The sequence below is a fragment of the Oryzias latipes genome, chromosome 18 (assembly GCF_002234675.1).
Source record: "Oryzias latipes chromosome 18, ASM223467v1".
In the NCBI taxonomy this organism is placed as follows: Eukaryota; Metazoa; Chordata; class Actinopteri; order Beloniformes; family Adrianichthyidae; genus Oryzias; species Oryzias latipes.
Window position 1 is genome coordinate 12243128 of NC_019876.2, and position 25891 is coordinate 12269018.

The 25891-nt window shown below is 39.2% G+C and overlaps 1 protein-coding gene across 1 annotated transcript in view; it reads right to left on the reverse strand.

Moving 5' to 3' along the window:
- Positions 1–25891, reverse strand: part of pc (pyruvate carboxylase) — a gene marked incomplete in the record, with an annotated part of 294475 nt that overhangs the window by 50870 nt on the left and 217714 nt on the right. The window contains 3 exon segments of the mRNA XM_023965793.1: positions 4649–4870; positions 15643–15732; positions 16291–16435. Of these exon segments, the coding sequence (XP_023821561.1) occupies positions 4649–4870; positions 15643–15732; positions 16291–16435 (457 nt within the window).

Genomic DNA, 25891 nt, shown 5'->3' on the forward strand with positions numbered 1-25891 from the left:
ATATGTCTTCCACTTTATCTTTTTGAAGAGATTCTTTTGAATGCGCCAGCTTTTTTTTATCCTTGCATGACACAATGTGTGTGTGTGTGTGTGTGTGGGTGTGGGTGTGTGTGTGTGTGTATATATATATATATATATATATATATATATATATATACATATACACACACACACACACACACACACACACACACACACACACACACACACACACACACACACACACACACACACACACACACACACACACACACACACACACACACACACACACACACACACACACACACACACACACACACACACACACACACACACACACACACACACACACACACACACACACACACACACACACGTGTATTGTTCCCTTTACCTTTTATCATATAAACATTCATCTTTACTCTGAGCTTTAATGCAGAATTGCTTTTATTAAAACCACATGTCTTCTACTAAGAATATCCTTCTAAAGGAGAGGCTGAAAATATGTCTCCATTTTGTTGAAAAGATTCTGTTCCTACACAGAAGAGGGCTTCTTTTGAAAGAAGTAGATCCCACCAGGAAATATCTTTGCAGTGCTGGAAGAATAGGGTCTACCGCTGTGGTTAGGTGGTTGATACGTGAAAAAAGGGACAGCTATACGTCTGCCGGGCTCCAGGGCTTCTGAGAAAAACTTTGCTTCGAGCATCACTTTCATCATCTTCTCTGCTGCTCACGGTGGCGTCTTCGTTGGCGTCTTTATGAACACCCTACAGGCCACGTGGCGCAAAGACAGATAAGTCCATGTGGTGGTGCTTCGTCGTCCAACCTTGATAAAGCAACAGGAGTGCTGTTTATCTGATGATGGACAGCATATTTATAGAATATTCAGCTTAATATTGAATTTCTGAGTATTTCTTTGATTAAATTGTAAAAACAACAGCAGACAAAAAAAAGTCATTTAAAAAAACAACAACACATATTTGTGACATAGATAATAAACTGGGCAGGCCTCTAGCTCTCCGTTTCGCTCCATTCTGATGAAAGGTAATGGGGAAGTAAACAGAGCTCTTGGCAATGGGGGGGCAACAAACCCGCCCACTACTCAGAGGCAAACTTAGATTTTAATCATAATTAAAAGACCCCTGGGGACACAAGAGATCAGAGGACTGGAGTGAGAATTCAGCTGGAGCTTCCCATAAAGGATTCTATGGAGACCATCCGGCCTTTTCCCTTTCTCAGATCCTGTAATTTGTAGGTATTTAAGCAGTTTCCACAAGGAACACGCCGTTACTCTGAAGGTGCTCTCGTCACGTAATGTAACCATCAAAGTGTGGCTGTTTGAAATTCTCTCAGATCTGTATGCTTTTTGGCTCTTGCTTCCAGCGCGTGAACGTGAGTGGCTAGTACACACCATCACTGGCCGGTGCCACGGTCACAAAGCCTTTCTTCCCTAGGCCTGAAAGCAGGATAAAAATGAGAAAATGATGTTTCCAGATGCAACCCTTTCACTGCTGCAGTCCAGTGGTACCAGACGTCTAAACACAACAGGTCTTAACGGTTTCTGATGGTTTTATACCTCCATTACAACTTTGAACCAACAATCGCAAGTCTCATTTTAAAGGACAAAACTTCAATTATCACACCACACATTAATAATAACCTGAAATCACAAGAACTGACATGTCCTGATACTTTTCCCAGAAAAACTGAATCTGGTGCCTGCAGACTTAAAAGCTGCAGAGTTTCCTTCAGCTGAGATTTTGAATCAGCATGAGATTTTCTGAGGAAAATTTTAATTAGATTGTCCTAAACATCTGTGTGCCCATTTTTTAATCCTAATGAACTCATTCTACTATAAAAATGCTTCACGTGTTCTCATACTGTTGTTTAAAACTTTTACTGGGATCTGTAATAATGATTTAGTCTGAGCTAAAATTACAAAAATTACAAAAATCTCAGAAAGAACTTTTTATTTTCACCATGAGAGGATTTTAAAGAACTACAAAAGTATCAGTTACTTTTGTTTTTTACAATAACGAATGTTTTAAAAATAGCATAAAATGTCTGACATCATATGTAATGTAGAAGATGGAACAAAGTGGCAGATATGACATCACATATTTTTCAAAGTAAAAAAGAATGTTTATAAATTAATGTCATGCATTTTTTTTTTTCAATGAAAAATTCTCTGAACGCAATGCATTGTGGTCAATATTTGCCAGCCTAGTGAGCATTGATGACACTATATTTTGGCAGAGACTTCTGGTAAATTTCCATGGCAATGAATTTTGGAATTGTAGGTTGTGTCCAAATTACTTAACTACTTAGTACACTATATTGTGTATTTGCCTTTTTGTCTGGCAATTTCTCAGAAGTCTCTGCGAAAAATCAGTGAGCATCGATGCTCACTAGATTGGCGAATATAGACCACAATGCAGTGTGTTTGAATGATTTGTCATGTTGAAAAAAATGTATTATGATTTATCTTTTCTAAATCTAAGTTTTATTCATTACAACACAATGTATTAAAACATATTCTTTGCAAAATGTTCATAGTTATTAGATTTTATTTGCCATTAAAAAAAGAAAGTATACATTCCCCGTATATTCACGGTTTCATGTATTTGTTTTTTTTTATGTATTCGTTATTTTTTTCAGTCACATGACTCAAGACGCTTGTATAAGACTTGTGTGCCCATGGCAGGTGCTGCGCAAATTTCTGAGGAGTAGAGCGGAGATGAAGATTCCGTCCTCGCCGGTTGCTACAGAATATTTAACAGCGACCAACAGCTGGTTCTATTGGTTCCTGAATCGCTATAACCAAAAGTTTATGCCCCTGGACGGACAACGGCCTCAGCTGACTCAGAAGAGGCCGGAACAAATTCTGATATGCTGAGGAAGATAATCATCATCTGGATGAATGAACGAATGAGGGTAGAAACCGGACTCTTACTGAAGCACCGTGCCCAGCGCTCAAACTGCACCTCTTGCACTTAACTGATGGAGGAAGCACAGGCACCTGGTTTTGAGGCACAGAGAGACACTCCTAATCTGTGTTATAAAGTAAACTTCGGTACAGTCTGTTGCTCTGAATTAAAAAAAAAAAAAAAACTCTTTATGTTGAGCATTATTTCAATGTTCTATAATAAATGTTTTACAAAGCATCAGAAATGTTCTTTTAAGAATTTTTGATGAGTAAGGATCGGTGACAAACATTTTTTTCCTGAAGCGGCATGGGGTGGTTCTCCGTATTAGCGGATTCTGCGTATTTGCGGGTCTCTGGTCCCTAACCCCCGCAAATAAGGGGGGAATACTATAGTGGGCATGGTGTCCAAATTGCTTTTAAAATCCACAGCACTAGATAGACTCAGACTGTATGGCCTTTGAGTTGTTAGGGAGTAGAGAGGGAATTCAGACACAACATGATGGCAACAAGACTGCGTTGTTGCCATCATGCTTTGGTCCTGATGCTGCATTCTTCCTCAGAGCCCGAACTGAGCCACCTGTCATTAGCCTCTTTGTTTTTTTTTCATTTCTACAGACTTCAGAATGAGCAGCATTATGTTGGTGCTAATAAGAGATTCACCAAATACCAAACAAGATTCTTACCTCATTGAATGAAACCATATTAAACCCAGAGACACATTACAGGGGGCATCCTCCTTCAAAAGGAGATGCTAGCTTCTAAATAACGGTAAAGGTCATTTCATTCTGTTTTAGCTTTCTTTAGGGAAAGTTAAAAAAAGAGGCCTTTATCAGTCCATTTTATGCTTTCAGAACTTGCCCATCAAGTATAATGAGATGCACAAAGACCTAAAAAGTTCAGCACAGACAGACTCTCACAATGACAGTTTGCTCTCATTATAATATCCTGAGATGGAAGTCAAGAGACATTTGAGCCTATTTATTCAACTTCAGTTTTGACCTTTTCATCTGTTCAAATACACAGAACGCGGCAAGTTGTTCAGATTTGTATTTTCTCTCACAACAATCAAATGTGCTGTTTTAAATAACTAGTTAATCTGAAACCATAGAAACTTAATCCCAAGAGGGAGCTTTGACTTCAAAGAAAATTGTCCTCAGTTTGTTTTTTTAAATTGTCTTCCAACAATGAGTCGGCCTCCAAAAGAAAAGACTGTTTTGTCATATTTGTTTTAGTGATCCACTCAAAGCACTCAAATACAAACACACACCCACGGAGTATTTGATTATAGACGCACATTAAACACTTCCATTCTGGTGTTTTTTTAATCTTCTGACAAAAATAACTTCACTTAGAAATAACTCAAAATAATTGCACTTCACACTCAATAAGAGCTGATAACTTAGCAGCTGCTTGAACACGGTGCACACATTTGTGTTGGTATAGTTTTACACCTCATGCCTTTATTTCCACCTCCTCCATTACAAGCAGACATGCTCTGAACATGTTTCATCAAGGAAGGCTCGAAGACTCAAATCACAGCTGGTTTTCAAAGAAACCATTTCTACAGGAAAATAAAGATGTATAGTTTCCTGTCAATGAAACGAGGGAGGAGAATAAGCAACAAATACACGCTGGATTCAATACCTTGGAAGGCCACCATGACGGGGAAACCTTAGTGGTCATTTTACTGCTTGATCTAGAAGTTAAAAAGTACATTTCATTCATGTCAAAACAGCTCACCTCCCCAGTTCTCCAGGCTGAAAAGGTTACTGAAGCTGTGGCTCACAAATGGAGAAATCTTCTTCAGGTCATGGGTCCTAACCCTGGTTGCCAGGAGGGACTGGTGAGCATCTCTGAAGGTTGTGTCCATAAGCAGCAGACCTTGGTGGGCACGGACGGCCTTGGCGAAGCCCTCGGGACCGTCACGGAGCAAAACATCCCGAAAGCCCACAGGTGGGTCACCTAAGGGCAGAAAGAAGAAAGTTGATGTAAAAACAGAGAGTGGTGGGTAGGACTGCTGGTACAGAACAACCATGACCCCCTTTTCAATCTCCTATAACTGAGAGCTCTCTGTTTACACATCCGCCCGCCAGCTGAGCTTACAGCCCCTCACACCTCCAACCTAACATTACTGGTGCAAAAAATCGTGAGAAATATTGGAGCATTCCAGCAGTACAGTTTTGATCCAGATGTCAGCTCAGACAAGGAAAACAAAGACGAACATGGATCTAGTGGTCTACACTGGATGCATCAGAATAAAGCAGAGCAGGGAGCTTGTGTCCCGCCCACCGTATTTTCTACGTCAAAAATAAGCTTCTTTTTTTTAAACAAATTTTTCACCGTCTATTCCTGAATCCCAACAACAACTAACCATAACCCCAAATACTCATAAATGCAATCTTTGGCATAATTTTCTTTATACTTGTCCAAGAACATGGTATACAAGACCAAAAACACAGTTTTCCTCTGAGTCTGTCTTTAAAAAAAGACTGTTCTGTACTCAAAGAAATATTTTTAGTTGCATATGTGCATGTGTTCATAGGTAAAGACAGAAATCTAGCTGACACTGAAGCTCCTGGATACGTTGTCAGAAAATGACAATAGAATTCCCCAAAAAGGTTCACAAGATTATAAAAATACTTTAGAGTCAGCTGCAAAGTTTTGCTCCATTAAAGTGCTGTAAACATTTTGTTGAATGAAGTGCGAGTGTGTGCATGTGTGCACACAAAGTGCATATCTGCATGTAAGTAAGTCATAAACCCTTTTCCTGTGCCTGCAGGCTGCAGCATCAAACCAGCAAAAACCCTCCAGATTTTTCACAAGTGCTTGTGTGCAGAACAGGAAGGAACAGCGTCCTGCTCACGCAACACAAACTGAACACTTCTGCAGGGAATCACAGAGAGCGGCGTGAAAGAAAACCTCTGGCTTTAAGGCTGACACGTTTTTTCTGTACACTGTGCATAGGTTAACTTTTGTCCTGCATAAGAACAGCAACATTTTTACGGTTTGAAATTTCGCTCTTTACATAAAGTTTTGTTTCTTTGAACTGTGAAGAATGCAGGGGTTGTGTCCAAATTCCCACCCTAACCCCTAACTACTGAAAAAACTGTATAGTGCGGCACTATGTAGTGCCCTGGATTTTAAAAGCCATTCGGACACCATGCTTACTACTTTTTCTTTTTCTTTTTAAACGGCGGATATGACGTCATCGATTTCACAAAGTTAAAATCTAAATAATATGAGCGTTTTGCAACAATTATTTATGAGTCCACTGTCTTCTGCAGATAAAAGCGAAGATGTTTTATCAAAAAGATTCATTTAAATATATTTTTTGGGCAAAAATTGTTCCAACGCAATGTTGTCTATATTCGCCGATCTATTGAGCATCGATGCACACTGGGAGAGACTTCTGGGAAATTTCTAGGGGACTTGATTTTGGAATTGTAGATTTGGACAGCACTACAGAATGGTGAACGCACTATATAGTGCACTATATAGGGGTTAGGCTGGGAATTCGGACATAGCCAGGGAGTTTCTATGGAACAGCAAAAGGATTGAATAAAGTCCCACTCCGATCACGTTTTGATCAATTGTAAAAGTGTTCCCAGTGGTCTTTTAATTATGATTATGCCATTTTTAGACAAAAAGTAAAAAAAAAGGTAATTTTCAAGGACAGTTTCTGCACAACAGGAGTAGTATATTAGAAATTTACCTCCAAGTTGTGGGTGGGATCGTTGGCACGGAACAATTCCGCCCCCTTTTCCCCTCCCCATTGTAGAGCAGAGAAGAGCTTAAGGCCCTCCTGGCCTGTTTTCTACAGCACAAATATGATCTTTCTCAAATGACGATGATTTTTTATCTGATCCTGATTCGTAGTGATTTGAATATACATATACTCAGAAATGCTATTGGACCATGTTATACACAAAAAATGATTTTCATCAGTGAGTCTTTAAGCAAGTCATAAGTGAGGCTACAAAAATGTTTCTTTTACATAAGCTTAAAGTCTGTTTCACAGACAAAACAATAAATAAATTGAAATATTTCAGTGTTTCCTTTGAACACATTTCAATTTCAACTACACAATGTAGTGACCCAACACTGTGTTTTACTCAGAAAACCCTTGACCTTTCACTTGGATTCATAATTAATTCCACACATTCAGGTCTCCTGTCTGACGTTTCTTCATTTCTATTATGTTGCAAAAATGCTAAGTATTTTGCTTTAAAACTTGCTTTTTTATCCATAACTTCAAGGATACTGCAACACCATTTTAATAATTACAAATCCTTGAGTTGAATCAAAAGGAATGATCCAGGATTTTGACTGGTGCAAGCAAGACAACTCCATTTATACCACAGCAGTTAGCAAAGTCAAAATGACATTTTAAAAATGACCATGATGGTTTAAAGACGTGTTATTTTAGAGTCAAATCAGAAAAACCCACAAGAACTTGCTTAAATGTGATATCTTATTGTTAAGTTTTCAATCACTCTGCATGCAAAATGCAGGAATACTTGGTTAAATTAAGGCAAAGTGTCTGACGTTTACTTTTTCCCCTATAACAATTTTTGTGTTTCTAGTCTGGTGTTCAGTTGAAACCTCTGGTGTTGAGGTGGTTGTAACCTCATCTCCATGCAGCGAACAGCAGAGACACATCAGCTCAGCAGCTGGCCTATTAGACACACCACCCACTGATCTGTGAAAATGGACCAACAGTGACTCACGTGGTCATGGTTTTAAATGTAAAGCAGGTGGCTCCTATGTGTTAAAGTGAGAGATCCAAGTGACTGAACTTGGTACATCAAGTATTTTTCCAGCCAGCGACTGTTTTTAGGTCCAGTGAGTCACAGAACAGTCGCTTTAAAGGGGGTGTCATAAGGCTGGAAATAGATAAACAGGTAAATTATTGCTTCCGGCCTTATTTTTTAGAATCATATTTACACTGGAGTGTAGACAAAAAATCCTTTTTGATGTGCAAAAAATACAAATGGGACCCTTATGCTGGTGCTTCATCAAATCTTATAGGGTTTCCAATGTTTTCTAATGAGACAACAGGTGAAACCTCTGAAGGGAAATTTAGTTGTAGTTGCAGCACCACCACGGAAATAAGATGGGGGATAAAAATAAACACAAGACACAAAATATACAGGGAAGAAAAAGAAAAAAACTATACAGTCGAAAACTCTACAACCCTCAAAAATCTTATGTACATCCAAGTCTGCCGGATGAATTGTGAAGTCTAATGGCTGATGGCAGGAATGACTTCCTGTATCGTTCTCCGTTTGTCCCACCTCCCTGAAGAGGGGATGGGAGGGATTGTCCATGATGGTCCCCAGTTTAGCCAGTAGTCTGTCCCCCCCCACCAAATGGGCAGACCTGCTCTGTCATTTGTCAAATCTGATAGATCTTACTGAAAATCAAATCTCTTAAACCTGCTGCTGAAATTGATAAATAGTACTGCAGTCAAGTAGTAAAAAAGAAACAAAGCTTCTGTGAAAAAGCACAACAGTTTCCATACTTCTTTAGTTCTATAGTTTCATATTTTTCGAGTTTTATACACTTTTCTTTTAGTTTTCTAACCCAATATATAGGGGTAAAACACCACTGTTAAGCCCTATAGAACTATTTTTATCGGATTTCTGAGATACCCATCTCATTAGCATGATCCAAACATTTCTTTAAAACCCATTGTATAGAAGCTGATCCACTTTTTTTGCCATGTAGTTCAATATCCACTAAGGGCAGTAGAGGGGCTTTGCCTGCTCATTTTAAAAATGGCTGCCTCCATAAAATCTCAAAAACACTAAAGGAGGGAAAAAGCTTAGCCAGTTTTGAAAACTTTATGGTGAATTTAACTAATCTATTGTTAACCTCTTTTTAAACGACTACTTGCTGTATTGAGAGAACGCAGCAGGTGTTAATAATGATTTGTTTATGATACAGTGAGATGGGGGTAAATAAAGTGCTTCTTTTCCTCAATATGTTTTGCATCTTAAACATTGTTGAGAACAAAAGCTTACCAAATCACCCAATGGATCATAATTATTACTATGTAGTAAACCACATTTCCAAAGACAATTTCATTTTCTGTCAATTCTTTGATGTGGTGGGCTTTACAGGTTTAAATCACATCCAAAAATAATAAAAATGTTGTTAAAAATCATGATATTTATTTGAACCTAGGAACATAACAGTAATTTTGATCATCTTAAAAATTACATCTTTAAAAGACATTTTCTGCTTTTTTTATTGATATGGCCCTACCTGCAAGGCCTCCAAAAGAAATGAAACATATAATAACGTGCAGTTGTGTCTTATCTGCAGTTCCAGCTCCATCAGGATGATACACTATGCCTGGTGGCAAGAATATTGCAACACAGCTACATCTTCACACAACTCTATTAGGCTTCCAAACACTATGAACCACACGGAACCTTTAAACTCTTAGATTTAGCTTTGTTGGATCAAACTCCGATCTTTTTTTTTCTTCTTTCAAATAAAAAACCAGCATAACCAGAGGCTTGAACATATTGCAGTGTGAATCTATTTTTGTTGCTGTTTGTACAGCCACCAATCAATTCAGATGGTTAATGAGGTACTCTTTGCCTGTTAGACGTCCTCCAACCCTCTGTCCTCTGTCTGCACGCAGATGAACGTTAGCCAGACCTCATCCATGCAGACAAATGATCTTTGTTGTAATTGAGGCCAGAGGAGGCGAAACCACAAACAGCTCATTCAAACAGAGATTTTTGCAACACAAGCTAGATGAGCCCTGAAGAAAAAAAAAATTGAAACCATTGAGCTTCAAAAAGAAGAAACAACCTTGAATTTTGATTTTCAAACTATTTCAAACCATCAGAAGATATTTTTCTAAATGCCTTTTTTTTGCCAACAGTATTGTTTTTGACACTTTGTTCTGCACACAGTTAAGAGAAAATGAGAAGGGCTGCACTGGGACTTGTGTGATGGCTTCTGTTTGACAGATTATTGGAAATGCAAGTGTCTTGCTTTGTGTCACAGCAACACAAAGAAGTTAAAAAGAAAAAATGCAAGTCCCCCACCGTGCTCGATAACTGACCCTCTAAAGCATAAACAAACGCTCCCATTTACATTGAAACCCTCCCACAACTGTCACCGTTCAGCTCCTCTGCACACACTTCACTCCTCTGTCTGTCAGGCTCGGGTCATTTCATACCTCTACTTTCATATTCACTCCCTGTCTGGTGTTCTCTTCCCTCTGCAGCTCTTTCTGCAGTAAAAACATCTCTCCTAGCTTCTGTTCTGACCTGACATCTGCCAGACAAAATCCCCATTAAAACAAGTGTATCTGAGAGTTTTGGGACCCAGACAGGCTGCTAATTAGGGCTCTGTTAGAGTCAGGTGAGTCAGGCGAGGATGCATCTGTGAAAAGCAAGCAGATGTGGGTTGTTTGATTGATAACAGCATATGTAGGGTATTTGAATGGTGACAGCAACATATTGATCACCTTGGCTTTTTAATTTATGTCTAGCATAAGACAAAATGTTACAGGAGGTGCAGCGAGAGGAGCTCTGGTTTGTATGAGGATGTCTGGAGTGTCAGAAGGACGTAGTTGTTCAGGATTTGCATCAGGGATGTAAGACAGTGGATAGGTGTGCTGTATGTGTGACAGGGGAGTTCAAGGTGGAGGTGGATCTGTAGTGAGAGCAGGTGGAGGAACATCTATAGAGGTGGAGATGTGCTCTTTAATGGAGATGAAGGGCAGCTGCAGGAGGACAGAATATCTGTGTGTGAATGAGGTGGACACAATTGGAACGGTACGTTTACGGGGTACAGATGAAAAGAAGATGGAAGACAAAGTCTATTGCTACCTTCACACATGACATGTGATGCGCTTTCAAGAACGCACTAAGCGAAGGTTCTTGAACGCGGGTTCTTAAATGCGCTTTTAGCATATGGCGTTTACACAGGTCTGTCGCTACCCAAAACTAATGGATGTACTCACAGTTGGAAGAGGGTTGCTGTGTATTAGGTGGTATTTTTGTTAGAACTGAGCGACGTTATGAGCAGAATCCAAACAAGGAAGTGAAGACTTTAACCACTTCTGATTGGTCAGACTGATGACATGTGATTAGACTTCAAGAATGATTGGCGGAGACAGTTAAAGGGGCGGGACTTTTCAGAAAACAGTTATAGCTGCAGCTAAATCGTGGTATAGTCATTCTTATCAAAATGTCTTTAATAAAATCAAATAAACACAAAGAAAAAGTCTTTCACAATCTTTTATATTCCTAACTACTCGGTGTTTTATCAGGGTCTGTTTGGATGAACACATGATGTCCTGGAGATGGTAAATGTTTTTAGATCAGTTAATGAGGGCAATTTCCCACGGCACACCTGACCATCTCCTACGGCACGCTAGTGTGCCGCGGCACACTGGTTGAAAAACACTGGTTTAGAACATGCTTAATGTTTAGAATTACAAAACTCAAAAATCATATTAGTTCAACATTTAAAAGTTTCAAACTGGATGTTGGTAGATTCCATTGAACCCAATTTCTTGGGAGAAGTACTAAGGCATTAAATGATCAACAGATGCGATAAAGCTATTTTGAGTCTAAATAACAGTGATTTGAAGCTCACATTCAAGAGTATCTCATAATTAGCGAGCTTTACTTCAGAAGAAAATCCAAAATACTGGAGTGCCATCGTTCTAAAACACTTTTTTCAACCACTTCTGAAGCATTTATTTCAAAAAGGCACTGCTTTTTCATCAGAGTTCGTTGTCTCTTAAAACTAAAAGTGAACAGAAATGTTGGTGAGACTCCTCTCTAAACAGCTTGACTACTTTTGTTTAGATAAAAAAACGCAGATAGAGGCATTCAAGTGGAATCAGACGTCCACTTCTACTCTCGGCTGTTTTTTCCATTCAACTCCATTCCGAACACCTTTTGATCAATTTTAAAAGCGCTCCCAGCAGTCTTTATTATAACAAGGAGGTTTTTTAGCTGAAATGGCAAAAAACCTGTGTTGTTTTCTAGGAAACAGAAAACAGAAATTCACCTCTGTGTTGTGGGCAGGACTGTTGGTGCAGAGCAACCCCACCACCCCTTTCCGAGAGATCTATGTTTACACGCTCTCCCGTTAGCTTACAGCCCCTCACATGCCCAACTTAACATTACTGGTGCAACAAAAATGGTGACTAATTTTGGAGTTATCCAGCCAAACAGTTTTGAGCCAATCGTGCAACCATCAGAAAAACGCCACAAGAACGTGTTCAAAACACCATTTTCATCGGAGTGACTCTTTTATGATGTACAACATATCTGTGTCTCTGTCAGAACTAACATTTGCTTTGACCTTTTTCCTTTTATTACTCACTTCTGAAAACAAATTATATCTGACACAATGGACTGTTAGGCCAACACCCGCAAAATGAACTTCACAAAAATACAAACGTAAATACAAAGTTATAGTTCTGAAATAAATATGTGCAGACGTTTGATCTTATCAAGTGTGGGTGTTTCTCCACAGAAAAGAAACGGAAATGATTGCTTTTTCAGAGTCTCTTATGGTTTCCATTTTACTGCTCGTGCAATCTTTGAGACCTTCGTCTCTTAGTGAATAAAACTGGCGAGTGTGCTGGGACTCTGGTACCACAGCACGGCATCGCCTCAGTTTGTGACATTTATCAGGAAAACATGGGCGTTAGAGTGGATTTGAGTGTATCACATACAGAGCCAAGATGGAAATAATATTAAAAAAACAAACAAACAAAGAAACCGTGGTCCTATGCGTTTACTGTGCATGATCCACTTGCACATAAGCAAACCCACTCATTTACAAACCCTTCCCCGCTCAAGCTTCCCTCTCCAAGGATGCTTTCATACCTCCACCACGACATCCTTCACCTGTCTGCTCCTCTCCTCACATCTTCTCGGCTTCACTTAGAAAATGACCCGATAGTAAGAACCAGCGTTCACAGGCACTTCTGTACCAATTTAAAAGTAGTAACAACTCGCCAAGTTTCTGTTCCAAGCTGACAACCACCTGAAAGGTCTGTTGGATCTTTCTGTGCAGAGCAGTTTAATGTCCGTTCTCGGGAGCGTGACTGCTAATTAGGGCTTTATTCAAATAAAGGGCGCTGCTAAAACAACTGTGAGGAGACGGAAGATGTTAGAGGCATGAAGAGAGATCTTACACATAGATTTTAAGTCTTAAAACACACACTCCAAAGAAAATCATGCTTTTGGTGTTTTTTATGGAATTTTCTGATGTTGGAGGATGTATATAAAGAAAATTAAGCTTAAAATAAAATGTTATTTCTTTATACAAGTTCATGTAAATCAGGAGCCTATTTGTAACTATGTAAATATGCTGGGTGGGCCACAAGCTCCCTCTGGCTCAAAAATGTACGGCTGGATTGCTTCAATATTGCTCACCATTCTGGTTGCACCAGTAATGTTAGGATGGAGGTGTGAGGAGCTGTAAGCCAGCAGAAGAGCACCAAACACCCCAACGGTACACTCAAAATGCAGAGACGGATTTCTAATGCACTACTACCGTTCTGCAGAAATTATGTCCTTGAAAACGACACAGGTTTTTTTAAACGTTGGAAAAAAATAGAATAATAATAATTAAAAGACCACCGGGAACGCTTCTACAATAGATCAAAAGACGGTTGGGGTGGGACTTTAAAGAAGTTCCTTCACCAGCAAAAGGACTGCCTGGTGGAAAACGTATGATTGGCAGTACTGTTCAAAAACAACGTTTGCACAGGAGATTGAGTGTCTGGATTATTCTTATGGTGTGCAAACAACCTAGTATCTTCAGGTTTCACAAAGCAACATTTCAGACGTCTTTCAAGCTGGCCAACAGTGACATTTACAGATAAATAATGGTTTTAAAAATGCAACACAATACCAAGCAAACTGTTTTGTAAAAAGGATGCAAAGAAAAATATCAAAGGTGGATGAATTCCTTCCTCGTCTTTGTTATGCACACTCACTTGGCAATCTATACGACTGCATAATTGAAAGATGGGCAGTAATCTCATTTTTATTAGTCATTTTTCCCCAAAGCTGGCTCAAAGGCATCTGGTGATTAACCTCTAGATGTCCTCCATCCAATAAATCCAGAAAATCACTGGGACAAGGTGTACTGGAGCACCATCAACAAATCGCCAGCAATCAGCCAGAAGGAATCAGAAGAAACATTTCAGACCAATCCTAATCACAAAAGGATGTCGTTTAGAGCTGTTCCATCAAGCCTTTCATCATTGTGTATTTAATGCAAGACTTATTTTTTTCAAAACTATTTATCCCTCTGTCTCAACCTAAGATGACTTATTTTGTCACTTGGAAATATTTTTCGTCCATTATTTGAAGCATCTAAACTATGTCTCTTGATCATTTTTTTATGGTGATTATCCACCTGCCAAACCGCTCTGTTCTTCCATCATAACCCCCCTTTTCCCTTTCAAGCTCCTGTCCCTCCCTCCGCGCCTCTCTACTGAGTGTGATAATACAGGCTTAATCCCTCTCTTCTCTCAATCCCTCCGTCAAATGAAAGAAAGGATATAAGCACATTACAAATCTCATTACTAGGCTTTAGGTATGCTGGCGTGCGTGTGCTGCATACCTCATCAGCCTGGTACAGTAGGTAAGTGGTGGTGGTGGTGGGGGTGTGTGCACAAAGGCAGTATGTGGGAAGGCTGCTCTGTACAGTAAGTGCTGGTGAGGGTTTGTGTGCTCACCAATTGCAGGTTTAAAGTAAAGATCTGCATAAGCAAGACAAATGATGAGTGAGCACAGAGAAATGCACACTCGTCTGTAAACAGAGAAGATGGTGCCTTCTTATTCTACTCCATTCCATTCCACCGAGCACGCTTTGCAGGTGTCAGATTTGATCAGCTATGCCTCATTATGATTCATATTATTCGCATTATTTTGGTGTAAATTCCTGTTTACGGGGCATGCGGGGACTTGTGGCGAGGCAGAGAGGGGTGATAATGAACACGTCAGATTGATGCGGCTAATCTGTTCGCTGTCAGAAAGGACAGGAGCTTCAATTTATGGAAGTTTGGAATCACAAAAAGAGCTAGACGTTATTGACAGCGAGATGACAGTCTTTTTTTTTTTTTCCTTTCTTCTCCAAATACATCAACAGAAAGACTCTGAAGCTCCACTCCAGGGACTTTAAGTAGCTAAACAAGCTCATCAAAAAGAGCTTGTTTATTGGCCTTTCCTGCAGGACTACAGGGGCACTGGTGCAGAGCAGGGTGCGAAGCGGTGAACTTCTGCCTTCACATACAATGGGCTGTACTCAAAGCTCGGTTTAGCACTCTGGGAGGAAAAGGGTTTTCCTCCCAGAGTGCTAAACTGAGCCATTCAGGAAAGACTTTCTTGCCTCCAGCAATCAGGCTGCTCGACAGCCCATTTGTCATTTGGTCAGCCCCTTTATCCGAAGTGCCCTATGGATCCACAAGTGTTTACATTTTTAGCGCTTGCTCACCCTGGGAAATGAAGCCGATCACCCCTACCCCGCTCCGAGGTAAATTAATCCAAATGTAATAAATTAAAAGCATCATTATTGATGAAACAGTTCAATGGACGGTTTCAACCCTTAACACATCAGAACTGTGACTTGCCTTCAATGAAGACCATTTGAATGATTTGGAATTGCTTCAATACTCAAGTAAAAAAAAAAAGAAAAGGCAGTGTTATGGGGGAATAATATAGCCTCTTCCTTACCCATGCCCACATGAGGAACCACAGGGTCTATAGAGGACGGTTTAGCCTTGACGGGGATGGGTGTGGTTGGTCCATTCACCATCACATGACCTGGTGTACGAGAGCAGAGAATACAAATCAGAGTCAATCATAAATTGGATGATTGTAAAGCATTTTAAAATGCAGCAGCCCCCCTTTGCAAGGTCCTGCTTTTACAAAATTCATTCAAAACCATCAAGTATTGATTTTGTTCTTTGCTTGAACACGAGGCTTGCAGGGAGGCATTTTGTTCACACTATTCAAATGAAAAGACTGGGCATTACCTCCGGCGTGAAAGAAACAAAAAGCTATCGGACCAAATCAGCTGTTTAACTCATGGAGGGAAATAAATTCCTGTGTCTAAAGCCACAAACACAATCAGGACAGCTCGGCTCCAGATGCTTGCAGCGTTATTAACCTTTAATTTCTGCTCACGACGACCCGTTTTTGCACGGCAATTTAACAGTTTGAATTGGCGGCGCAGTAAATGTGTTATTAAATTTTAAATAGAAAACACAGCTGCAGTGTCAGTGTTTGATAGTGTTTTTGCTTGATTAGCACCATCTAAATATGAACTGATTTCTCTCTTTTGCACTTGTGCTGAAGTGTTTGTGTGCGGCGGACCCTCACCAAGGTAGTGCAGCAGCTTTTGGGCTCTGTTCTGCGTGGGTTTCAGGTTGAAAAGCTCGGGGTTCTCGTCGATGAACTGGGTGTCCACGGTGGAGTGCAGGAACTGATTGTTGGACAGGACGTTCTGGAGGAAGGGGATGTTGGTCTAAAGACAGGAGGACAAGAAAGAAAACTATAACATTCCACACAACAAAATTAGAAATACTGCACTGGAAACTTTGTTTTTCATCATTTTAGCTATAAGACAAACTTGTGTTGAAAAAACTGAACTGCAGCTTCATGCAAACCAGATTTGAAGAGTCCAATCAAACTAGTTGAGAACCACAAACACACAGAAACATGGAAAAAGTAGGCGATTATAATTACATTTCATTTGTTGCCGCTTGTTTGTTGCAAAATAATAAACATCCTAATTAAGGTCTTTGAATGAGAGATGCAAAATGAGAAAAAAAAAGAATCATTTTTCATTTTTTGATATGATGTGTTTCTGCGCTGATAACTACACTTATCACCTAAAAAGGAGAGTGAGGGTAAAAAAGAAACGAGTTACACATGAAAAGAGGAAGACATTAGTGGAAAGAAAAGCACAGACTGGGTTTTTTGTGTCTATAATTATGTGTCTATGTTTTGCCACAATGTAATGTCACACCAAGAAAAGAAGATAGACATTTAATTTATGCAAAATCAGATTTTTAAAATCTTACGTTTTTTCCCTTTAAGTTTTCAAGCTAAAGCCAAAGATAAGTCAAGTCTAAAGTCCTCAGCTGTAAATTTGCAGGTCAAAGTCTTGAGTCTTTAAGCTTATAGTTAATATTTATATGAAAAAAATGATCTTTAAACAACTTGTAAAGACACAATTGATGTTTCTACAATCCCAATGCAAAAATATTGTAAAAAGAACTTTGATTTTTAAATCTGACATTGATTTTTAAGGGTTAAAATTAATAAACAAATTACAAATCACAAGTCTCAAAGCTAAAGCCAAGACTCAAGCCTCTGCTTGTGAGACAAAGTCCCATTTCAATCATCTTTTGATCTCTTTTAAAAGTGTTCCCAGTGATCTTTTAATTATGATCAAGCTGTTTTTAGGCAAACTTTAAAAATGTTTTTGTCTGCTCCTGACTCACAACAATTTGAATAAAGAAATATTCATATATACAATTTTTAAGTTTAGTTTTCTTCATATATGTTCTTGGTTATCTGAAAAATTCTACAAGAACATGTTAAAAAGACCAAAAACAACACTTTCATCAAGTGCAACTCAAGACCAATTTGGAGCTGAAGCCTCAAACATAATCCTACTAAAAAAACATATTACTGTCAAACTGCTTTAGGTCTTTAATTGTAGGTGCCAAAATTCACAACAAACTGGATTTGTTTATAAAATATTTAAGTTATTTTGAGCACAGAGCTATGTCTAAGGCATGAGCTGTTGATCGTTTTGATGCAGATTAAGTGGATCCCTATTGACTGACATCAGCACCAGTGTGAAATTATCTTTTACGGATTTTATTGAAGAAAATAAAACGCAACTGCTCTGAAAAACATCAGTCCTGAGTAGTAATTCTGTCAAGAGTGACACTAACGGGGAGTCCAACACAAACTATTGCTAAAAATGCATGGCCCCAAAAGCGGCCAGCATGGCAGTCAAACATCTATATATACATGTATTCCTGCGCTTTTTCTTTAAAAATGGTAATCTAATCTTGGCCTGCAGGATAATCAATTTCTTGACAACAAGAAAGAAGGTTGCATTTTCTGTGCTTTACAGGCTGTGACATAAAACAAGAGTGTTTTCAGAGCTCCATGCATGAGAGCTGCATGAATCACAGGGCTGTGCTGCGATGCCAAGCCCTGGGCTACAAGCTAAGGGCCAAAACAACAATCCCTGCACTTAAAACACCACAAGACTTCACAATCCTGAGGACAGATTCTCATGCACTAGCAGCTGCAAACAACTGTTAAGCTACGTACACTCTAGTGCATTCAAAAATGCCCTTCACGCATGTTCTTGAACATGCGTTTAGCTCATGGTATTCACACTGGATGAAAAGGGAGGGGCTTCTTATACTTTCACTACCGTTTACCGGCACATGTCCGCCACCAAAAGTGGGAGGAGGGTTGGTGCGAAATCTCAAAGTGGTGTAAATCTTGAGATCTGGGCATCGGAAACCACATTACTAGCATCCTTGCAATGGCAGATATGAATTATCATCTTGTCAGGAGAGTGCCCTTGGTTCATCTTTACTTTGAAAAACAAACGCAGATGAACCACATAAACCATAATTCATACATCATTACCTAATTTGAGCCCCTGACTGGTAAAAGTTCAATCTGGTTTAGCTGGCAATACGTGTTCAATAGCCCTGCGCTTCGTATATAGAGCCCAAAAACTTGCATAGCTATGAGGAAAAGCAAGAGTTTTTAACGCTGAAGCCCAAAACACATCAATCTGTCATTGGAATTGGCTGCCTAAACATGTGTTGCCCGTGGCGGTGTGAACATAGCTTTATAGAAAAACTACTAACTCATCAACTCATAAATGTCTTTTCACCACCAAGGAAAAAAATGTCCAAAAGAATCAATGGAAACCCCTGAGATAACAGATATTTAGATGGAATTCAGTGAATGTAAAGCTAAGAGCAAACATCATTTTAAGTCCTATTGAAAATTAGATTTCAAATATGGAAACATACATTTTAGAGATATTTGTGCTTTTTGTAAACAAAAACATTCAGTAATTCAATTTCTTCCTTACACACAGAACACACACTTGTGTAACAAATCAACATTGCTGTTCAGTTGTTGCATCAATATTTAAGCTCACCCCCCCCAGTAAAGTCCCATTAACACTCAGAAGGTCTTCTCTGATGTAGATGCCCCGAAACAAGCACTTGGCTGCAGCTCAAAGAGTTGTGTGTGCCGCATGAAAAATCCCACAAACACACTCCTACGAGGAATGATTGTAGCTACGGCATCTAACTGCTTTTCACAAGGGGAATGTAAGCATTCACAGCCACTGCCTGCGCGCACCGGCTAGGTTCATTATGCACAAGTGTCAACCTTTTGGTGTTAATTCATCTCTACAGAAGACTCAGATAATCAAACAATTCAGCATAGAGTAGTTATAGCTCAAATAAAGTAGCCATTATGGTGCAACTTCCAGAGATTTTTAAGATGGAAAACCTTCTTGATGCTGTTAATCAATCATTTCATGATAAGAAGATCTAGTTTTGTGCAGATATACTACTGTTAAGTCTGCTCCATGTACTTTTTCCAAGTTTGACATGTTTTGGCAAACATTTGACTAATAGCGCTGTAACGTTGTGGGATTTTTGATCACCGCGGTGATGAACCAGCAGGAGTCGCAGTTAACTGCGACACCGCAGCTAGGAATCAGTTTATTCAAAGCGGCAGGAAACCCTTAAAAACCCTTCCCTCCCTTCCCGTTGCAGAACAGAGCAGAGCAGGAAGCTTATGGCCCGCCCAGTGGATTTTCTACGTAACAAATAACTAACAATTTTTTTTCTGTCTGCTCCTGATTCACAACAAATTGAACAAAGAACTCCTCAGAAAAGCAATTTCAATCCTAATTTTCTTCATATAAGTCCATCAGAAAAACGCCACAATAACATGTTAAAATCAATAAAAATGTAATGAGAGTGGATCTTTAAAATATTGACGTACACCAGCAAACAAAGGTCAAATAAATGACAATTGTATTGAAGTTAGGGTTTTTCGTGCAGGGGATTAGCTTTACACAAAATGAAGCTAACTTTGAAATCTGCTTGATAAATTTGAGAACGGTTTAAGTGTAGATCAAATCCCCAAATGAGTTGATTACTTTTGCAGCACTGATGCACAGATCAGTTTGGCACAATAAGCCACTCTGGGACTAATGTGAGACTCTCCACACGCACAACCTGCAGATTTTGAAGTCTGGATAAAAGCTGTATGTAATATGCATCTCAATCAGGATAGGTGTGGAGGAGGACATTGCTAAGGTCCTGAGATGTTCGTAAAAACAGAACTGACGGATATTAAAACTGGAAATCTCAAAGGAAAAAAAAACATGTCCGTTGTTAGATTGTCTTTATTGCTTTCTTCAATCTGACTCCACTAAAATAATAATGCCACGTTTAAAATGCATGAGTTGGTCTTCCAATGGGGAGAAAAAGGTGTTATGGTGCGCTTCCATATTTACACATCCTTTCTGTCTTAGAATGTGGACTAGAAAACATAAAGAAGGTGTTAACTTTGAATAACTTATTTAAAAAAAAACACTAAAATGTGCTCAGATAGAGTTTTAAACCCTTGATAAGTTTTTTTTTTACCCATTTGCATGCTGGTCAAAAGTCTTCCACTGCCTTTTAAAATGTGAAACTTTTCTGTAAATCACACAAAGCTGGAGACTGGAGTTTTTAACTGACTATGTTTGTTTGCCCATCGACTTTTGTGCCTTTTGTTTCAAAGACGTCTATGTGAGCAAAATACAAAGTCTTCGGGAAAGTTGTCAGATGGTAAAGTTAACTGACAAGGATGGAAACTGTTTAATTTAACTGTTATTTTCATTCGCTATGTTCATTCAATATTTTTTCTTCAACTGTTCCTGTTGTTCAAAGCCTAAAAAAGGAGGGTTAATGATATTGTACTTTTTTTCCTTTCTTTTGTCAACAGGCAGGAACAATAAATAAATATTTAGTTTAAAAAGAAAAATGCATGACACAAACTAAGCAAACACTTTCCGGGAGTATTGACATTCTCTTGTGTTTGTTGCAGACTGTTCCACACTGCCTGATTCCGAGATGATGTAATACAGCGTATCTGAACTGGACAGCCACACGCAGCAGACCTTTCAGCAGAAACCTGTTTGACAGATGCTGTGTTGAGTCGCACGCCTGTGCAGCTTTTCTCTCACCAGGACTTATTCTTGCTGCAGGTAGCTGCAGGCCTCCAAACACTGAGAAGATAGTGAAGTGCTGAACACCCAATCACAGCACAATATGTTTTACAGCAGGAGTTGCAATGAAAAAAGGCAGGAAGGCCTTAGGTCTGGAAACAGAAATGGTTACTTGTGCTAGTATTGATTCTTTTGAAACAAAACCATTTGAAAAAATAAATGCAGCTCGTTGCTGTTTTTTTTAATGTAATTGCAAAAAGTCAAACCACCTCATCTCTTATCCTAAAGTTGCCTTTAATCCATATCAAGAAGGCCTAATATTTAGCTGCATGTGAAGTTGTAGTATAATAATAATATATAATTTCTGTTGATAACTTTAGTAACTTCTACTTTACCAAAATTACACATTTCTGTTTATATTTCTCTTAATAACGAGACTCCTAGAGCAACATAGTCAAAATTGTAGAGTAAATCCGCCAGGTTCATGTGAATAAATGACAGTGTCACGATCATTACGGGGGATAGAAATGGAAGGATTGTTTGAAGCTACGAACACCCTGGACAAGCAGGGAGGGGCTTCTCTTTTTCTACCGTTTACTAGTGTCCTTGCAATAATAGATATGGATTATCATAATGCCAGGGGAGTGGCCTTGGTTTTTCGTTATTTAAAAACCAAACGCAGATGTCATCAGGCTTGTCGCCTGATGTCTGGGTTCACCAGATAAACCAAATCTATACGTCATTACCAAATCTGAGTCTCTGATTGATCAAAGTTCAGCCTGGTTTAACTGGCACTGTGAGCTCAGTGGCTGCACATTTTGGACATACAGCTAGAAAACAGTCGTAAAAACTGAACGCAAAAGTTTTGAATGTAGAAGACTAAAACAGATTTACATAGACCTAATTTTGGAAGTTGCTGCTTGAGGGCAACATGAACGTAGCTTAACACTGGTGCATAAACACACATTAACATACTGCAACTCTTCAACCGTTCATGCCATATAAGTGAATCGGCTCATTCAGACGTGCATAAAAGCGACTTTGCACACTGTTTTTGCACCGACAACCAACACACAACTAACTTTAGGTGTGGCATAACAGTGCAAAGCAGCTTTACTGTATAATAAACTTTTTTTGGGTAGTATGCTTGATGTAAATCTTCCCCACATACATATACAGCCTCCAAGCTCCCCTTTATGATTAGGAGTTGAGAAGCTGTCAGGTCATTTTTCTTTGCCCTCCCCTCCACCTCTGTCCTCCTCCCTTATCCGTCATGCTTTAAGTACTAGAAGGGACACAAACAAGATCAACGCACGGCCTGAGGAGTAAATGTATACACAGACATGCAAGGAGCAGACAACACACAGACCCACATGTGTTCGAGTAGACAAACACTTTTATCCAAAGCAGCATGAAAATGTACGCTTTCAAACGCATAAACATGCGGCAAGACAGGCATAGATGAAAGGCAAAAGAGATGCAAACAGACTCTGTCATTCAGCTCATTTGTATTGGCCTCAGCTGGATTATAACGTCCACGCAGTTCGCTGATTGGTCTGCGCAGCCACAAGGCTAATAACTATACGGATGTACTCATTTGCACTCGTCTGTGTATCCTTAACTACGTGACTGTGTCTGAAGAGAAAGGAGGAAGTCTAATAAACAAATTGTATGCTCTGTTCCGACACAATTTTAGACCTCTAAAGTCTTCCTCACATCTGGCTGTCTGAAACCAACAGTGGCCACACAAACTCTTATTTTCATTTCAAATTTATTTACAACCATGTAAATGAATTGAAAATTATTCTAAAGTCTCCAGAAATGTCGCACTGGTCTGTGTAGCTACTTTTTTGATTTAAAGGCAGCACTAAATACAATGTTTTCCATTACTTTTATTGGCCGTTTCCCCAGATAAAATAGGTTTCTCCCCAGTATAATTGCTTACACTGAAAAGGTTTAGATAGTTTTCCAGTAATCTATATTACAGCTCTCATTATTAAGCAACTCTAGCTTTAAAAACTGTTCTCCATGCATAAAAAAGTAGAAAACAAATTTTTTTTGCATTTCCTGGCGTACTCTAAAGGCAGGTATGTGAAAACGCATGTTTGATGAATCCCGAGACACTTCATGAACCTATGCAAAAGCGCAGCAAGAGGGCAGAGAAGTAATTTCAAGCCTCAAGATATGCCACACACTGCCTGCCCTAAGCCATTTTTTAATTCCGTCTTGATGCAGTGTGTTTTTAACAGGCTCCCTGCGAGTAGGCGCTGGCCGTGGTGCTGAAATCGCTGCTGACCGTGGAGCTGAACTTGCCAGATATCAGCTACAAAGGATAAAGAAAGAACAGACTCTGCACTTTTATCTTGATATCTCTGGTACAGTGTACAGCAGGGGATCACAATTGATAAATGTTAAGCGTGAGCAGCACATAAATTTTAAAGGGGATCTGTACTCGCTTTTGTGAATGTTCAACCAGCTCTTGGAAAGCAAGAACAGCAGCTGCAGCAGCCGTATGAGCCCATCTGACAGCTTGAAGCACATGAAGTTATTATGGAATAAAAACCATGAAGTTAGCAATGAAATTTTAAAATATTTTCTAGGAAAAAAAAATATTTGTATGACTGACAATTACAGTTGAATTAATTAGGAGCTATTGCCCGATGTTTTGCATGAATTTGTTGGGTAAAATCAGACATAAAAAACAAAAACATCCACAGTTTAAAAATGCTCTCTTGGACTTTTTAAGTAATGGAAATGAGTAGATTAAAGCTGCCTTGGTGGTATTTTGGGAATCCTTAAGTGGTTAAGTCGTGACGCATTCAATGATGGTGCGTTTTAAACCCGCAGAGTGTTCTCTGGAGCTCTGCTGGCAGGTGTGGGGTCTCGTGTTAATTATACATAAACCTGTGAATAATGTCACTTTGGAATAAAATCTGGCTCAACCCGCGACATGTTTAAGGTTTTCCATGATCTAACAAAAAACCGCCTACTCTAAGGACATTTAAGAGCATTCATTCATATGACCTAATGAAAAACAAAAATGTACTGAAAAGCATACTAAAACAAGTATGACTTTGAAAAGAGTGTTATCGTTTATAGGTTATTCAGAGTAAACATTTGAATTTAGTCCTAAAAGTCAAACACTTTCATGTTCTGCAACTTGACAGACAGCAGGTTACATAGGAGAGAAGCTTCAAAAGTTAAACAGTCTCCTGTCTTGGCCTTTACTCTAAGGGAAAAATGGAAGAAAAACTGAGAACTCTGAGATAAGAGGGAGCTTGGTAATAAAGGCTTTGTGCTTGAAACTGTTTCTAAATTCATTATATAAATCAGACACCCAGAGAAAAAAGGATTTCTCCTGGAAGGATCTGTCAACATTATGGCCGCAGCGTATCATTTCAAACTGAAATGTTTTTAGAGATATATTCAAAGTTGAAAGCCTCAATCAAAAAGGCAATAACTGAGGGGAAAAAATTGGGCCAGAATTTATCAGCAACACAAGGCCAAAATGATCAGCACCATCAGACATGCCAAATATTTATGAAAATAATTACAAGAAGAATGTAAACTTTATTTTCAAAATTACTATTTTTTTCTTTTCACATCAATCATTTGTTTTGGAGTTTAAAAGCTTCTATAAGTCCCACTCTGATGGTCTTTTGATCTATTTTCAAAGTGTTGCCAGTGGTCTTTTAATACCGGTAACAACAACAACAACAACAACAACAACAACAACAACAACAACAACAACAACAACAACAATAATAATAATGGATTGGATTTATCTGCGCTTTTCCAGACGCTCAAAGCGCTTCCATTGAGTCCATTATTCATTCACTCCTCATTCATACTTGGTGATGGTAACTACTGATGTAGCCACAGCTGCCCAGGGGCAGACTGACAGAGGCGTGGCCGCCAGTTTGCGCCTACGGCCCCTCTGACCATCACCGGGACATTCGTACGCGTTCACACACCAGTGGAGCCACACTGGGGGCAGGGAGGGTGAAGTGTCTTGACCAAGGACACAACGACAGTTGGCTAAGGGGAGCGGGAATTTATTTCATTTTAGTTATGATTATGTTGTTTTTCGGGGGGGGGGGGGGGGGGGGGGGGGGCTGTCTAGTTTTTTAGGACATAGTTTCTGCAGAGGAGCAGGAGTGCAACAGAAATTTACCTCTGAGTTATGTGGGGGGCTGTTGGCACAGAATGAGACAGCCAACAATTCTCATCATTTCTTTGTTTACACTCTCTCCCGCTAGTTTACAGCATCTCCCAACCCCAGCCTAACATGTAGTGCAGCAAAAAGGGAGAGCAATATTGGAGCTATCCAGCCGAACGGTTTTGAGTCAGATTCCAGTTCAGACGAGGAAAATAAAGATGTACTTGAATCTAATCTATCCAGAAGTAGATGCATGCGAATGAAGCAGAGCAAGGAGCTTGTGGCCCGCCAACTGTAGCATCTCTGTCACTGCTACAAGCTTTTTCTAACCGCATTTTTTCAGGTTTGTGCCCCAACTTGAAAGGTTCCTTATTTTATTGGATACACGTTTTAGCAATTATCTTCCTGAAAAGATCCAAATATGTAATCAAAGTAAAAACATAAAATTAAAAAAGAAAGAAGAATCTTTTTATACTTCAATTCTATTTTATTAAAATCCCTTTAAAAGTCATTTTAAAAAGAACCCCAGAGACAGTTATACG